This window comes from Lipomyces doorenjongii, assembly GCF_038497915.1.
Source record: "Lipomyces doorenjongii strain NRRL Y-27504 unplaced genomic scaffold V1508scaffold_32, whole genome shotgun sequence".
Classification (NCBI taxonomy): Eukaryota; Fungi; Ascomycota; class Lipomycetes; order Lipomycetales; family Lipomycetaceae; genus Lipomyces; species Lipomyces doorenjongii.
The window spans coordinates 137,568-155,324 of record NW_027118099.1 but is presented as its reverse complement, the minus strand read 5'-3'; the positions used below and the strand labels follow the sequence as shown (position 1 = coordinate 155,324).

At 43.8% G+C, this 17,757-nt stretch overlaps 5 protein-coding genes across 5 annotated transcripts; 2 read left to right on the top strand and 3 right to left on the bottom strand.

Annotated features, from left to right (window-relative positions):
• Positions 1–84: 84 nt before the first annotated feature.
• On the bottom strand, positions 85–2,443 carry V1508DRAFT_404888 (uncharacterized protein; the record flags this gene model as incomplete). The annotated part of the gene is given in 10 exon segments (XM_066938660.1): positions 85–265; positions 386–543; positions 596–825; positions 897–1,231; positions 1,352–1,442; positions 1,496–1,684; positions 1,761–2,015; positions 2,035–2,039; positions 2,059–2,167; positions 2,239–2,443. The coding sequence occupies 10 exon segments, from the start codon at positions 2,441–2,443 to the stop codon at positions 85–87; spliced, it is 1,758 nt and encodes a 585-aa protein (XP_066795210.1).
• Positions 2,444–3,394: 951 nt separating this feature from the next.
• V1508DRAFT_356025 (uncharacterized protein) lies at positions 3,395–6,109 on the bottom strand (the record flags this gene model as incomplete). The annotated part of the gene is made up of 7 exons (XM_066936976.1): positions 3,395–3,525; positions 3,582–4,341; positions 4,745–4,885; positions 4,943–5,154; positions 5,209–5,715; positions 5,774–5,839; positions 5,893–6,109. 7 exons carry the CDS (start codon positions 6,107–6,109, stop codon positions 3,395–3,397), a joined length of 2,034 nt encoding a protein of 677 aa, XP_066795209.1.
• Positions 6,110–11,762: 5,653 nt separating this feature from the next.
• On the top strand, positions 11,763–13,291 carry V1508DRAFT_356065 (Endonuclease/exonuclease/phosphatase; the record flags this gene model as incomplete). The annotated part of the gene is made up of 2 exons (XM_066936978.1): positions 11,763–12,633; positions 12,693–13,291. 2 exons carry the CDS (start codon positions 11,763–11,765, stop codon positions 13,289–13,291), a joined length of 1,470 nt encoding a protein of 489 aa, XP_066795208.1.
• Positions 13,292–14,070: 779 nt separating this feature from the next.
• On the bottom strand, positions 14,071–15,271 carry V1508DRAFT_419408 (uncharacterized protein). Its single transcript, XM_066940596.1, has 3 exons — positions 14,799–15,271; positions 14,380–14,734; positions 14,071–14,322 (listed from the first exon to the last, which is right to left on the bottom strand). The coding sequence occupies exons 1-3, from the start codon at positions 15,249–15,251 to the stop codon at positions 14,228–14,230; spliced, it is 903 nt and encodes a 300-aa protein (XP_066795207.1). The 5' UTR covers positions 15,252–15,271; the 3' UTR covers positions 14,071–14,227.
• An 876-nt stretch (positions 15,272–16,147) lies between these two features.
• Positions 16,148–16,882, top strand: V1508DRAFT_462461 (uncharacterized protein; the record flags this gene model as incomplete). The annotated part of the gene is made up of 3 exons (XM_066942836.1): positions 16,148–16,452; positions 16,518–16,763; positions 16,814–16,882. The coding sequence occupies exons 1-3, from the start codon at positions 16,231–16,233 to the stop codon at positions 16,880–16,882; spliced, it is 537 nt and encodes a 178-aa protein (XP_066795206.1). The 5' UTR covers positions 16,148–16,230.
• Positions 16,883–17,757: the final 875 nt, after the last annotated feature.

The following is a 17,757-nucleotide window of genomic DNA, read 5'->3' as shown; positions in this document are numbered from 1 at the left end:
AATTCGACTTACCTGACACCAAACATTCTATATCTCATTATTCTCCGCCTTGCCTTATCGACCAAAGGAAATGTGTTCGCAACCCTATTCTCCATCGTTTTGAGATCGGTTCTGAGGTCGCATGTAGAAGTACGACCTCGGAGCCTTTCTCATCGTATTGCTGGGTGCGGATCGCGCTGTTCCTAAAGCCCCTTCATACGGCCGTTTGAACTGAGCATTAAACTCCGCCGTATTCGAGATGTAGCGACAGACGTCGCGTTGCATTCTCGGATTAGATTGACACTGTTCACCTGTAGCCCAGTGCATCATCCGAAGAATCGACATTGCTTCTTAGTCATTCTCTTCCTTGGCCACCGGATCCTCAAACGGGAGGAGCTAGAATGACCCTAACTCATCCGTGTATGATGGCGTAGTGTCATCAACAATGAAGTCGCTCACCTCTACTCCTGAACTCAGACTCGCAGTGCCTGCGAGATCAAAGTCGTTGAACTTGATCACGGGCAACCGTTCCTGGAACAATTCAGGTGTGAATGGCGGCGGTGGCTGCACAACATATCGCCCATTTCCATCAGGGTGTGGCGAAGAATAATATGACTGTGTGTGTGCAGAGGTATCGCGAATTGAGAATAAACGACGGACAGCTACAAACCCATCGATTCTGATCAGCATAATATTTCTCGTCGCGCTTGACTATCGCCGTATCGTCGATGGCTGCAGCACATTTTCGCCATAAATGTACAAAGTCCTTGTACACACTCGGCCTCTCGCGTCTTGCTTGAACCTGCAAATGCAAGTAAATACGAGACCGAACCAGACCTGCAAAAACTATGTAACAAAGAACATCGAGCCTGGGCTTAAGGAAACGTGAGGCGTAGTTTTTAAGATCCTCCAATGACTTTCGAGGCGCATGGTCGTGCGTGAAATTGGGATGGTAGGATCCGAGCTCGGCCGACCACACAATGACGCGATCTCCCAGCGTGAACCAGCATTTCCGAATTCTGGTCGGTACCAATTACTCCAGAAATATCGGAATAGCTTCGGCTGGTCGATAAATTTGCAAAATATAAGCATTTCATTGACTGAGGAGGCGTGAATTTCTTCGTATGTTTCATATACAAGTGCCTGAGGAGCATGAGCCTCGTCGCAAACAACTTTTGGTAGAAGAGGATGTCTCAAAAGATGTCGCTTGATCATGGCGCGAAGGGTTCGCGCATCTTCGGCACTGCATTTTCTCGTCTGTCCTTTTGATAGGATCCAGCCGGACTCGTCGGACTAGAAATGAAGATACTGCGGCAGAGCTTAGAATTTCTAGCATTATCAATCGAGTCAAAAACTTTGGTTTTCACTTTACCCGTAATACGCTCGGAGGCTGTGCCACAGACACAGGTGATGATTATATGCTGGGTTGCTTCGTTTAAAAGCTATACTCGCAGCAGTTCCTTCTGCAGAAATCCGATCAGCAATCATGAGAAACAAAAGTAAGTTCTTCAAGTACCAGCAAAATCCTTGTCAGTATGAACGACATTTGGCTTTAAACCTGCATTTCGCAACGCAACAAACCACTCCGTCAACCTAGATCCCCTCTTACCCACTTCCTGGATACCACGCGTATCCAACAGAAGGTACGAAAGGGGGAGGGATACGAGATCGTACTCTGTAAGAACACAGTAGAGCTCATATCGTGCTTATTTGTACCAAAAGTAGAATCAATAAACACTTCGGTCATCTTCTCGCGTTTAAATTCGTGGAATCGCTGAAACAAGGCGTAATAAACGCCAATGCAACGCCGGGCTCTTGCAGTTCTTCGATCAGCCGATAGCCGTCTTGCTCTCCAATCAACAGCTGCGCGGACCTGAAGTCGTTTAGTGCATCCCTTTCCCACGCCTTTCGCGTAATTGAAACCCAGACGTTGTAGACTTGCTGCCTTGTGATTGCATGCAGGTCAGTCTTCTCAAACTGTGGATCGTCAGCCATTTGCATCAAATTTTGATATATCTGTCGCGGCGGGAACGGCTCTGAGCCTTTATGTAATACTTCCCCTCTGCCGTCATATAATACATTGGCGCTTCAATGTGGCTGTTGTGTTTGTAAATTATAATTACTGATTCGTTGGCCTTCGAAAAGCTTATATGAAGCTCACCATGGCATTCAAAAAATTCTTTCGCGTCTAACAAAGACAGTTAAGACGTGGTACGACAAAACAACAGAACAACAAAATTAAGACCCATACCTGTATACCGCTTTGAGGATCCCGCTCAGTTTTACGTTCAATGGAGCGGGAGCATGTCAAATTGAATCTTTCTCCGTCGGGTCGCTCATACGTACGTCGAAAGTGGAAGAAATATCCAGTGCAATCAAACATATCATTCCTAAGAACCAAAGCAGCTCGCCTCTGTACTTCTTGATCTCCATCTTTGTGCACACGACGCCACGGAGATATCATTCTCAATTAAGAAGGTTGACGTGAGTGTCACCTTCTATTACGATCCCAAATGCACATTTTTTGAGCCATCTACATCTTAAGAAGCATTGCAATGGTGATCCACCAGAGTGGATTGCGGGGAGGATAGTGCTGGGAACCTCCAGTACGCTACATAAGCCGCGACTTGATCTCACTGTAACCAACGAAAGGAAACACATATGCGTTTTCTAGAAAGATCCATATGCTTTCCGTTCATTCAACCTGGAGGATCCTGCTGACATAAAAAACAATGCCTTGAAAAAATCATGCAAGAATTAATGGAATAATAAGTTTCCAATCGTCTTGTCTACTGGCACGTTTGATTGTTGTGATGTACAGAAAGGTGATCTTGTGGTGAAGCCCAATTGTGTGTGTAGGGTGAAATGGACGAGTATGAAAAGGAATGTTCGTTACGGCGTACATGCAGTGGTTCATAAACACCTCGAAAGTAATACGAGTTGACTATGTCAACGTATTTCACCGATTGCACGAAAAAGACTGGTCGAGAATGCTGTCTCTGGCTCCGTTACGATTAATGCTGAATTCTTTCAGAAAGACTTGATGGCTACCGGCCGTGTTTTAATTTTCGATAATTCTCCTCTCAACACAGTATTATCTTATGCTAACACATTTGGTTGCTGACTGGTTACATAGTCTTCGTTTACTTCGGGTAGTTCTTGTAGGAGACGCAGTCAAATGGCGACGTCTGACGTTATCTACGATCTCTTAAAATATTGTCATGGAGTTTTAATATACAGGTACTACATCTGTCAAATAGTACTAATTCGATTTGTATTTACGGTGAGCGAACTCAGTCAATAAGAGCGTATTATCGGAATAATTGCGAACTTAAACTATGCAGCTGATAAGTAACACTGACGATAGAGCACGATAAATAGAACAACAGCAGCCAATTTTCTCAACTGCCGTTACTCAGAGGCCAACTAGCGGTACCATAGATGGTCGTCCGTGAGCACACTGGAACGGAAATCGACAATTTGAGAGGTCGTCGATCAATTTGCGACTCCGGTCTTCAGAAAGACTGTCTCCAAACATGATGGCACCTTAGTTCTTATCAGCAAACGCAAAGTTGGGTGAGCTAATCTGAAACTTGTCTAACCTCTGCATGCCTTGGAATTCAACAAGTCCACTATCACGCGTGGAATGTGACGATAGGCTAAATCCAATAGCACTTCGGCACTCTCAATACAACCGTTATTAATAATGTCTGAAATTTGAGACGCTACAAGTTTCGTCACGTCTCCAGACTGAAGGTCATAAACATGTTGCAACAAAAACTGTTTTACCACTGCTGGATTTTCCATATACCTATCAATCAGAATAACAGGGCAATGCGTCACATGCACGGTCAGCTCATATTCGTCAGCGTCCTTAGTTGTCATTCCTCTCTTACTGGGTCTATCTGTCGAAGTGCCGAGATTATATCTTACACCCCACAGTTCGAGCTGAACCTGCCATTCTGCTAACGCTTCAAAATCTTCCTGAGAGACCGAGAAGTCGCACTTGAGCTTAACAGAAAATTCGGCGTCGTCGTTGTCGCCCGGCCGTGACAACGAATGCAACCACTTTTCATTAATTCGAATTCTCAAGACTTGTGCAAAATAGTCAATTAATAGCATTTCTAATCTAACCCTCTCATCAGCGGCATGCTGATCTACCATTACCAAAGTAGATTCGCCCACATCTTCCACAATAGATAATAGTATAAATTCCTTATTAATTTGTGATATAAATCGTGCCTGCTGTAAGGCAGACTTCGTAAGTTTACGAGACAATAGGTGCAACTCGCCTGGCTGATATTCTGATGAGAGTCTAGGAATAGATCGCTCCGAGCTATCGAATACAGGCGATTCCCAATTCTACCGATAGTCACTGTTAACATCTCTAACGCCACATTGTAAGACTAAGAAAATACCCGTAATCTGCGAAGCGTGCTAGACTTTGCGCCGCGTATTGCGACTGACTGAAGAGTCGATATTTCGCTGCGTGAGAAGTGTTAGTTAGCAGAACGACTTAACTAGTTCTTACGCTTGTCATTTCTTGGTACTTTATTGGCAATTTGTTATGAGATTCGCCACCACAAACTATGGTTGTACGTGGATCCGACATATTCTCACCAAATCGCGAGAAATCTGATAATAATCCGGATAACAATGATCCTCGCGACACAGGGAATCCTTCTGTGTCTACTGTCCTGCCGTGACGTACTTTTGACAACAACATTCTCTGTATAGTATAATCATTTTGTTCCAAAATCCGTACTTCTCGCAGCGCGGGCTCCAGAGGACATATATTTTTGACATCTGTATCTAGCCGTCGGGCATAACGATCTGGGAGCTTACGCAGTCTCGAGAGAAAATTCCGCATTGAGTCTAATATTGCAGTCTCAATGTCTCCAAAGTTCTAGCAATCTGTTATAACGTGGCCCAATCGAACACAACCGGATTGGAGTTCAGTTACCTCCACGTCCACCAAAACCTTTCCGGGATCCTGGCATAAATCATATCCAGAAAGCGGAGCAATCACATGTACCACGAAAATTGGGTGCATATTACTGGCACATGCCATTGATAGGTCGTTCGGATGCTCCGATGGGACATAACGGTATTTAGAGCAAAGATCACTCAAACTCTTGTAAATTGCCGAGGCTACTAATTTTCGTCTATTGATAACTGTACGCTTTAGCCATGCACGAATTCGACGAGAACTGCAGTAATAAAGCTTACATATATACTGATAATTCTTGGTCGAAGTAAGATCCAGTGCCACCAGACCGGCTATGGTAACATCCCCGTGCCTTGCATTGAACGTATCAAACGCTTTAAATATCGCTCGACCATAAGCAGCCTTCAATATCGTACACGCATCATTCTTATCTTCCGGGCGTAGGGAAAGATTCAATACCAGACCTGAATCTGATCTGAACCGAATATTAACCGCCGCTGACTCGAGTGATAGTGCAACATCTACAAGGCAGTTCTTGACGGATTTCACAATATCATCACGCGACGACTTATTATTCTCAATGTCTCCTAGAATGGTCCTCCTCCTCACTGGCAAGTTATTGAACAGATTCTGAACGACAACGTGTGTACCGTGCGATGCAAGGGAAGTTGTACTGGGCTTATTATAAATTATCTTGGAGTTCATTAGTGTAACCGTATTGGTAGATCTGTAATCTGAATGACGAGAGGTTACAGTCAATTGCGAAATCGCTGCAATGCCCGCCAAGGCTATAATCCGGAAGGGTTGTTACTAATTATTCGAACGAATTGGCTACCATTAACTCACCTTCGCCTCTAAATCCAAAGGTCCTTATTGACTCTAAATCTCTAAGCTCTCGACACTTCGAGGTGACTGCACGTGTAAGTAGCTGGCGTCTCAACCGCCGACGTTCGACACGGACTTACAATGGCGCCTTCCTATATGATGCATATCATCTGGCATAATCCCATGGCCATCGTCCTTCACTAAAATATACAAGGGCGAAAGACGCAAAAATATATCAATATGAGATGCCCTGGCATCAAGCGAATTGTGAACCAACTCAGCAACGCACTGGGGCACCGAAACAATTGTGACCTCTGACCGCAGAAGCGATACTAGATTGTCAGGTAGATACTGCATGAGCCAAAGGTCAAGTGATATGACATAAGAGCGAATTAATTGCCGATTATCTTCAGGACTGCATGATTGTTCTTGCCGCCTCAATAAACAAGGTCCTGCGAATATCTCATACTAGATTTACCCTAAACCTTTCAGCTTGTAATTTGACGGGGCATGTGTACAAACGCCTTATTTGCATACTGCTGCTATAATGAAATCGGACTGAAATCTACGCCTAAAACTAAGCGCCAGTAAATCTATACAGCTGCTGGATCGGTAGCATGTATTCTCACCTATAGCCATCGTCACAAGGCTTTGCAACCGATAATAAGATGTTAAGCAAGTAGATTATCTACTATAAAACAAGTCTCTACAATTTTTCTTAGAACTGATGCGGAAGCGATAGTCGACGACGAATTCAGGCGATAGCATGGCCCACCACCGACGCATTAACGCATGTATATTCTTGTTATATTGGCGGCTAACGCTTACTCTACTGTGCAATTTCGTACGACATCCTGCCCCGATTGGAATTAACGAGACGCAGCATTTATAATTATCTGGTCCTTTTTGTGGAGCCCTCGTTCTGTCTAGAAGTTCATAGCATAGATGAAAGCGAGGGCGCGTCTGGTGGGGTTGTTATGTTATGTCTGCGTCCTGTAACTCTTTTCCTTACATAGTCTGATAACACACAGGCTACATTGGACTATGAGTCACCATTGAGATAGCAGGTTTATGAACGGTATAGGTCCTGCTATTGGAGGGAAGGGGAAATCTCGAGGGGACTGGGAAATATCAGAAGCAGCTACTCCATGTACAGGCACGCCGTGGGAAGAGAATCATTAGGAGTGTTCGATATCCTGAAGCGGAAGGTTTGAAATTGAACGCGGAGATTGGTTAGACCCCACAGCGGTAGAGAAAGGAGAGGGATACCGTTGCCAATGCATGAGATATCATATATTACATCAATTGCGAGGTAATCTGGTTGATGAACGGAGGTATATCAAAGGTGACGGATGCAATGCACGGTCATCATCATAATTATATATTACTAACTTCAACTGAGCCTCTTGTCTTGTGACCTATGTTGTGTGCGAGAAGGGAGTTGCAGCTAAATATAAATCCAATTACTGCAGAACCATGTTGAGTTGTGGAACAGTGTGGAACAGTACATTTTTGTGTGGGTCATCCTCGTGGGCAGTGGAGCATCACATTAGTGAGACCTGATGAGTTGTTGGTCGTTGCACTGCTTCCAACGAATTGACTGCCAGTCGATGAAAGGTGGACAACCCTCTCTGTACTTCATGTCCTTCGCCTGGGTCAATCACTCTCGGGCCTGCATATAAATGACTTGTGTCCCCTCGGAGTGATAACGATCATTTTATTGTTCCTTTTCTTGTTCGATTGGCATTACCAGGGTTATAGTTCTTTAGATTTCTATCACTAGCATGTGCAGAACAATCATACTAATGCATCTAAGAGGTTATTCATCGTCTACCCTCTTCACTATCAGCCAGTTCATCATATCTCCATCGATTACAACGGTAAGGCTGGCTGGCCAAATCGAATAGTCTTCTCTGAGAAGCCATCATCGTTTTCAATTCAGCAAACCCCGACCGTTGCTGCGTCATGTGCCTGTGTGCCTGCAATTGTGAATCCATCATCGGTTTGTCAAAGGCTTTTAATATTCTGAACCGTTAGCCGACGATCGACAGTTAGGAAATCGTGACAATGTACTTTTGTAAACTGTTTGTTAGCGGCAGCATAAAGTACGTATCTATTAACGGTCAAGCTCAACGACGACATTGCAGTTTATGGAACACGCATTCTTCATTATTGAACATTTCTGTGGGAACGCTGTACTGTCTGAACGCCCCCGCATATCCGGGAACGCACATCACCAGCATAGACAATTGATATTCTTATCGCTCATTTGATCGTACTTATCGTTTCACCACCGCAGTGGTACCTCGCACAATAAGTGGATCATTACATGCACACGAATCACTTTTTTATACCAAAGTAATCTGTTCTCCAATGCTTCAAGATATTATTCTTGGACAACTTTGTGTATTCTCTCGGTGTGGCATCTCTTTGTGTAATTAGCTGTAATCAAAGAGATCGAGTTGTGGCTCAACCGTTGCCTGTGAATGTCCACCGCCTGGCTTTATTAGTATTTCTTTCTAGATGGGAAAACTGTTGACGAATGGCTGACTTTTGATGTCCGACAATTGGCATATTGCTGCTCCATCTCGAGTCGTTGCGCTGGATGAGCAATCTTCAATCCTTTCACTGACCCCTTGGATTACATGTTTGTATTATTATTAGGATTCGTTCCCGCGTTGAGGGATTTCTCCCAGACACCCAGCGGCGGTAAGTATGACGCTAAATGGCGTCCGGCATCTTTATCATGTTCTCTATACTTGGTCGAAGATACCCATCGTGTTCAGCGAGTGGAGTTTGGTCATTAGTTAAGGACAAGTTTCACAAGCAAACGCACAGCAGTTGACACGTCGAATGTCGGTCAACGTTCTTTCGTCCTGGTTTGATCCAGTCTTTGTATTCTATTTTAATTTCAATTTATATTTATATTAAGATGTAATATATCTAATGGGTGCGAAATGTTCTTGGGTATGTCCGTAGAGCAAGAATTGCTGAAGAGTTCAGTTTTGCCGATGGGAAAGACTACTCCCGACCGTATCGCCTAGAGCCATCAGGATTACCGAGCATGGGCATCGATGGTCGATGTTTGGCATTTTGGTGTGAACACTTGTGCTCCTAATTCTTGTTGTTGTCTATTGTCATGTACACCACGCGGATTTATTGCCCTTTATATATTGTGGTCGGCTGCAGCCTCATTATCGATAGTATATACCGATAGGACAAAAGAAAGCAAATCAAGAGGGCCCCAAACCGACAAGCCACAAACCAATTTGATCTTGGCAAGCAATTCGCAGCATATACATGATATGTTGAATTTGGGTCTGCGTTGACACAAAGAGTCAAGGAACAGGTTATTAGCTTCCACTGCACATGTAACATCAGAAGTTATTCCTGTTATGATGCAGGAGGAAATTAGTGCAGGGAATGTCACTTCAACGCGACTTATTGTGAACGATATGGTTGCATCGGAGACAGAGACAGCCCTCTCCAAATGGCGATTATGACCCAAATCAACTGTGCTTTGCTGCTATGCTGCTTGCGGATTCGGATTTCGTATATAACGCAGTATCAGCAGTGCCATAATCTTCATATAAAATCATAAATTACATGACTGTTGAAGTCGACACAAAAATAAAATTATTTTTGATAGTTTCTGGCAATCAGCTCAACTTTCAGGGTTTGTGAGGCCTCATCCAAATCAAAAGCCGTACGCGTGAACAGGAAGAATGTGCGCCACTACAAAGAGAGTAAGACAGTATTTATTTGCTCACGTTCCTATCTTTACCGGTCAATACTTCTGAAGTGTAATGTATTGAATAGAGTTCACTTGTCAACCAAAAGGACAATCGGAAAACAGCTATACCGCATCTACGAAAAAATTAGGAGAGATTTTCACTGACCTTATGATGCATACTGTTGCAGACAGAATAATTATGTCAGCGAGTCGTGGCCAACTAGTAAGAGTAGTCTATAATTTTGTTAAGTGCCGCCATATAGTCATAAGGTTTTCAGTTTCATTGCATTGTCTGATAAATCTGCACTCGTAGTACGTTCGGTTACAGACTTGAAGTGCTCTGGCACGTAGCAGAATTTGATATATTTACAAGCTGGAGGAGCGGCATGTCATATTATTATGTGATGACATCCTGACACGCGATCCCCTCTGGAGCTCGTTGCATCAGCCAGGAGCCAGCAGCGATGATGCTCTGACGGTTCATGAGGATTGTGGCCCAGAAGATAGAGCTGATGGATTCCTAAAGAGGTCGACGAGCACCACCGGCTAGTACCTAGTAAACTAATATGTGCACACTGTTAAACAGGAATATATGCAGTACATAAATAACAAGAGCAAATTCCATGCCAAGTTCACCACATTGAATGCGAAATCATCTCGCTTAAAATATGCAAAAATACTTGTTACTATTAGACAATTCTGTCAGGGTATATGGTGCCATAACGTCTTTCGAAGACACTAAAGTTGATTCCAACAATGAGGCCAATGCTTCTCATTCGTGGGATTGCTAGATTCTGAGGGCCATGGGATTAGATGCAGCATATAGCTGCTGCAGAAATCATCTGACTCTAATCTTTGAGTGCCTCGGTCATTATCCACTTGGTATTGATCGAGATACCAGAGGCCATTGAAACCAAGTTCACAACAAGAGACCACATAACTTCTCCAATGGATGGCTCACCGAGCCTTTTAGTACTCAATCCGCCGGAAACGATAGAACGATCCACTTTACCTCATCCTACTATTCCTGGCACTCGAACGAACAAATCATCCAATACACGCAATATGTCAATTTCAGGTCCCACTCTGCCTACTCTGCCAACTCTCCTACTTCCATGTTCATCGACCGAGATCTCCCCGTCATTCCCCTTGAACTGTTCGTTGGGCCACCCGAATCAAGCCTGACCAATGATTATATGATCGATAGTTGACAAATGACAACGATAGTAAACACCAGCTATCCAAGAGTTTTATTGAATGGATGAGCACTTGAGATAGTTTCGTTATGATGGTGATACGCTTCGAGTTCCAATTCGGTGGGGCTTCGATGATAAGTACAACCGTGTCCCAGAAACGTACAGGATAGAGATGTGATGGGCGCTTTACAGACAAGGCGGCGCACATTTCCGATACTCAATGCATAGTTCGAGAGTTACAGATGCAGAATAGCGCTGAGACCATCGACGGAGCGTGCTGTAACAGAAGCTGGAAACTTTTGTTGAGATCTAATTGGTGCACTGCTGACTTCTCGTTGACAAGCACTCGATGTTCCCCGCAGTTGTTGAGGCGCATCTATGAGAACGAGCAGAAGTAATGTGAGTTCAACTAAGAACCACGATATTATGTGTATGTGCTGCTCGGGATCCAACGATGGAATTGAGAAACTGTTACTGGGATTTGGCTTCTGGGAACGTGTTAGCTTGACATAATGGAACGGAAGACTAAAAGCTATGATCTGTGATATCTGCATCGGCGGGAAACGGTTGGACAAACATCACATCCTCAGGACAGTATCGGTGATTGATGGAAGCCGTAGGCATTGGTGTCATAAATTATGGCATTGAGTGAGCGGTTACTATTAATTTACATCGCAATGTACGAGATATTGCTTCTGACTGGGAGTAAGATGACTGCTACAGGAAGCCAGCACAACGAAGTAGTGCTCACTCTTATTTCATACAGTAGAGGAGCATAGTTAAATATAAATGTAATAAAATTATCTAATCGACGATGTTTCTAATGATTTCGAGCATGACTACATGTATGTATATGTCTCGCCTGTTGAATTGTGGAGAAGCACTGCTGCACATCATTCCCCTTGCCCTTAAGATAATCGAGGGTCTGGTACTAAAGCTTCTGTGCCGTGTTCGCGATCCAGTTACTGCCCTAAGCACCACCATATGTTGCCAAGTTAATGTGCCTGGAATTATTACTGTCAGGTAATGAACGGTGCTATCACAGCAAGAAAGCATTGTTCCAACGATTGCACCGGCCAATATGAGCGACGGCACTTCATGTTTAATTCCCAGCTCTCCGACGCCATCTTCACCTTCGCGCAGAATTCGAATAGTGACGTTCAACATTTGCGGCATACGCAATGTGCTGCAATTCCACCCATGGAATGTATGCCGAACCTGGGCCACGATGTTTGATATGCTTGATGCAGACATTGTATGCTTTCAGGAGACAAAACTTCAGCGCAAGGATATTGAAGAAAGTATGGCCATAGTTCCAGGGTTTGAAGCCTTTTTTTCCTTTTCACGGTACAAAAAGGGATATTCTGGTGTGGCTGTCTATACAAGGGATTCAGTTTGCAGACCGTTTAAAGCCGAAGAAGGTATTACGGGATGCCTAGAAAGTTTTGATCTTGGATCGAATGGCAGAAAATTATCATATCGAGAATCGGAAAGCAATATTGGCGGATACGACTACGTAATAAATCCGTCCGATGGGCAGGAAATTGATTCTGAGGGCCGGACGTTGGTATTAGATTTTCGAAAGTTTGTCTTGATATGTGTGTATTGCCCAGCAAATTCGACGGGCGATCGTTCTCACTATAGAGAGACCTTCCTGACGACTCTCAGCAATCGCATCCGACAACTGGTTGAGATCGAGATGCGTGAAGTTATTTTAGTCGGCGACATAAATATTATTCGAGATAGAATCGACACAGCGGATCCTGGGGAATGCGTCAAGGACGGGGATAATTTGGATTTTAAAGCTACCTTTGCAAGGCAGTTACTGGACACCCTCCTAGTACCTCATCCTAGCGGAATTCTTGTTGATGTTTGCCGTCTACTCTTCCCTGCACGAGAGGGGATGTATACCTGCTGGAACCAGAAAATAAACGCAAGACCAGGCAATTATGGTATGACCGGCCTCTATACTACTTGATGTATACAGTCGCATTTGCTAATCATGACACAGGCTCACGCTTAGACTATTTATTGTGCACTAAGGCACTATCCAACATATGCTCTGCGGCAAATATTCTTCCCGAATTACTTGGATCTGACCACTGTCCTGTCTATGCCGACTTACAATTTCCGATTGATTGGGCGAACAAATTTATGGCCGATCCAGAAGATACGCCACGACTAGCTGCTAGGTATTTTCCTGAGTTTTCAGGTCGGCGTAGTATATTAGAGATGTTTAAGGCTTCGGGTCCTCGAATATCAGTTGCATCGACAGTACCTCTACAAGTAGAACAAGCACCAGGAGCCGATAAGATGGACAAACCTGATAGGAACGTAGAGAATCTAACAAGCACCAAGGTTATTCACAAAAGAAAATTAGTGCCATCATCTAATGGGACTTCTAAACGGAGCAATCAGCAAAAGAAGTTGACAGCTTTTTTTAAGCAGCCACCATCCCACAGCAGTAGCACGGCAATAAAAGAGGGTGGTGATGAATTTGCTTCAGACACCGAGGAGAGTTCATTTTTTAGCGAAGAAATTTCCCGAGTATCCCGGGCAATCGAAGAGAGCGGCTACGCGGGTTCAACTTCCGTCACTGTAAGTACGTGAGAATGATCAATTTATACAGTGTAATTCTTCTCAGCTGATTGTTGTGTCTGCAGGCGAGAAGCTCAAATAGCATTGATTGGAAAGTGTTATTCCAGAAGCCTCAAGCACCATGTTGTACGGTCCATGGCGAGCCATGTATACAGCTTGTCACTCGGAAGTCAGGTCCTAACGAAGGCCGAGCATTTTGGATTTGCTCTAGGTAAGAATAATAAGATAGAATTCCTACGAGTTATAATAATATATTTGTGTCTTTAGACCAGTTGGGCCTGGTTATCAGACAGTGGGCCGGCCGAGCGCAGATGTGAATCGAAACTTTCGGTGCGCATTTTTTAAATGGTGCAAGTGATCCAGGTCCCTGCGCGTCGCAAATGCTCCTCCGTGGCCTCAGTTTCTGCGTCTAGTGCATGGTGGGGAGCCTCGACTTATAATATATCATTTGTGCTATAGGTCTCGCGGTGAGTGTTTTGTTACATATCAAATCATAGCAATTCTGGGCATTCAACGCCGGTGCCGCAATCGCTAAAAATGTGTTCACAATTGCTAGTCAAAACGAATGTATCACATTTAGATGTATCACATTCGCTATTCTGACTAAAGTTTCGGTTTACCTTAGACCGTTGCTTCCGTAAGAAGTATATTTTGCCAGGTGAATGTCAATGGCACCACCATTAAGCTATGACTTCTTCTGCAAGGGTCAAAGCCCGACCGTTTGCACGAACACTGGCTTAGCCGTACTTTTTGCACACCAAAATTCTTGGTTAATTTACAATTGTCATTTGGGCGTATATTACAAAATAAGTGGCACGAGAGTGCCATATCTATACAAATAGGCGTTCCAATTGTCTGAATGACTGAACATTACAAAATTGAGTTACAAGGAATAAATGTGATCATCGCGGATAGGTTTCACATGGACTTCCCTCAACCAAGTCCCAACTAGATATATAGGCTTCCATGTTCATCATGCCAAGGAATTATTGAGTTGCCGATCATCTCAATGTTACTGGTAACATTTTTCAATGGATCTGGCACTTACGAAGTATATTATTAGTAGCATATCATGGCAACTACTACAGAGCTCAGCTTACCCTGCATCGCGTCATTGCATCCTTGATCCTCAACTGAAAAGTAGAACGGAAGGCAGTCTACTGTAAACAGTTCTCCAGAAAACGAATGCGTCTCCATATCGGATTTCACGTAACTTGGACTATGCGACACACTAGGACTCCTCGACGGCAGTCTTCGTACTCTACTTCCAGACGTGCTGCTCAGACTGACTGATAGCGAGTTTTCGTCCTTCGTTCGCCTAGATCTGCGCTGTTTTTCACCTGGCCGACGGGGGGAATATTTGTATTCAGGATGTTGTAACTTGTGGTTTAAGCTCTCTTCCATGGCAAGCCGTCGATAATATTCCCTTACATGAGATGGCTCATCTTTCCACATCTATATAGTAAGGGAATATTAGATACTTTACATGGGCGATATCTCAGGAAATAATATCTCTCACCTTGGCTATAATTCTCGAAGCGCTAGTATTCGAGATATCTCCTCGTCTCATTACCTCGTCATGCTTTGCACCTCTATAGATTATAAACGCGTTGCGAGGCCGAGGAACCTTTGCAATTTTCTGCTTTGATTGAGTGGATTGCTGCGCTGATCCAGATTTCTTTGCTGCTTGCTTCAGATCTATCGGTGGTAGAAGCTCAGTAGAAACTTTGTCACCAACAAGAGAAGATATCATTGTAGGTTGGTCTCCGGGCTGTAGCATGAACGCTTTGGGTGTGCATATATAGCCGAATTGCTGCGCTCGACTAGCGACCTCCTCTGTGCGCGCAATCAAAGGTGCATAATATTCTGGGATTAAGTAAATGTGAGCTGAGTACTCCTTTGCAAGTTCCATGATCCTCGGAAGAGGTATTTCAAATAGCTGCTCAGTTTCAAACATCGAAGAGACGTCCATAACGAGCGGAGTTACTAAATTGCAATAGGAAAATGTAGTCTGTTGATTGCGACTAGAGAACGAGATATACACGACGCAGTGGCTTGTAAGGGAGTGAAGCACGAGCGCGCTTAGCAATTTATTATCAATTTCTAAATTGTTACATGTCAATTGCGACTCCTCACTGCAATGAGATCTGGAGTGTTAGGCAAAGCACAAAGTGACCCACTCGAAATGTATTTTAAGTGTCTCACATTGCACTACAAGGGGTTGCTTTGTTGAAGCAGTAGTCAAATTGTGCATTCATACCCCATGGTACTAATTATGACCTTCTGGATGTCGCAGCCTCACGTCGACTGACTATTATGTTATTGTGAGACGTTACGTAGTTGGTCCATTAAATTACGATATATTCCTCTACTTATATTTTTGTAAGTGCACCTTTGCGACCGTAGCTGTCCGAAGCTAGATTACACAACTTGTGGATATTCGAGATACTGGACCATGTTCCAAAGCTGTGTTAATGGGGGCAACCGGTGGTTAACAGATATGCCCCTAATTGACATATAGAACGTTTAATACTTCGAAATTTAACAGCGATATTTGAAATGAATCATTTCGAATTTCAATTTCTGGAGGCACTACCAAAGCCCCTGCAGTAAAATGTGAGCCAATCCTGTGTCACTTGTCGTTTCAATCTGCGAAGGACAATCATACAATGTCAAAGCGCCAACATGATATAGCTCAGTCTGTCTCAGGCTCTAAGCAATACCCCTTTTTTGTGACGCTGTGTGCGCTCGGCCGTTTGTTAATCTAAGTCTGCTTCTATCATCATTTTATTACACATTTGTCAGCCGACATATATACTGAGTTACTCACGGCCAACGTAAATTTTGTTGCTCCTGGCCACAGACACACTTTGCCGTACTTTAATTGACAAAGTGCGCCGTAGTATATAAACTAGAGTCAACACACCACGTATTCCATAGGTATTCCACCGATGTCCGCACATTCCCGATCTTTTGATTTGCACGCTCTCGCAAATGCATGCGAAATGGCTATGCCAGACTTGGCTCTCCAAAGGCCGCAATCATTCTTACAACTGACGACAACTGCGATATACACAACTTCCGGTGCGTTAGTGGACAACGCTATTGAGTATGAAAGGGCAAAGACTCAAGCTCAGTCTCTTTGTGATATCTACTATCAAGCTTCCTGTGCGGTATGTGCTCATCGCTTCGGATGAAGTCCTGAATGAGAGCATCGAAGTATTAACCGCGATTTTAGCGCGCACAATCGCAAATACAAGATGTTCCTCCTATTTTTCGCAATCGTTTTAACCAGGCTTTGCTTGCATTAAGAGGTGATCGCAAATACCATCGCAAAAGGATTACCGACAGACGCAGTAAGTTCTCAAATAAGGTCGCCAAAGTGTTATGCAAGGTGTTTGAGATTCGATCTCGTCCATCTTGTTACGAGATGGATATCCTGGCAACCATTTGTGGACTTGAATATCACCAAGTTAAAGTGTGGGTATGATATGTTCCATGTAGTATGAAATTCAATGAATCTAACTCTGTTAGTTCGCCAATCGTCGTGCCCGCTCAAAGCCCAGCACCCGACTTGGTACATCAAAACCACTGCCCGAGTGAAAATACTATGTTGTCCCTGCAACGCGCTTGGCAGACTCTAATGTTAATGCATCTCCGAAGTATTGCTTGTATAGTATATAATAATTGATATCATTAATTATCCAGGAGCAGTTGCTCAATTTTGTACGGTGATATTATATAACATCCTGCCGGACAACGGAAGCCCACAGCAATTACAGTCAAAGTTTCGCATTTATTAGTGGAAAAAAAACTAAGATGAGAAATAGAAGACAGTGTGACATGACAAATGCTGAAAGGTACGCGCACAGAGATAGGAAATTGACTTATTTCGCATTGATATTGATTTCTGCAATTAGACATAAGACAAGTGAAAAGCGTGGGACAAGGCGCCTTTATAGAGTAGTCGTTGCGGGCAACTTGTAAGTCGGCTGATCGTCCCCAGAACCTTAATGCAGTCGACGTCCGAATGTTCGATCATCCCGTCCCTGCCGTTGCCGCTTGCGTTCGATCGTGCATATTAGCATTGTTCACGTTGCGCTATTGCTCAATTAAACAATATGCTCGTTCCCGCTCGCATGCATAATATGTGTATGTCGCACATTAACTCCAGTGAGTGTATATCAAAACACCTTACCTCACTACTATCGTCAATGTTCGTACGCAACGATACGGGTAATGGTTGATGGAGGCTCTTCTGCGACCTTCGAACGAACTCACAGAATGCAATTTACCTTGGAGTTAGTGAGAAGTCGCCCGAGTGTGGTGGCATTACCTGTTTGCAGATTGTCGATGCGCTGGTCTTGTGTTTTTGGCACCCTGCAACGATTATGCATTTCCACCTTTGCACATTCGCCATTTCCAGCTCGTTACTGTCGTTCAATTTTATTGCGGCAACCAGAGAGTCATGCAGTTTG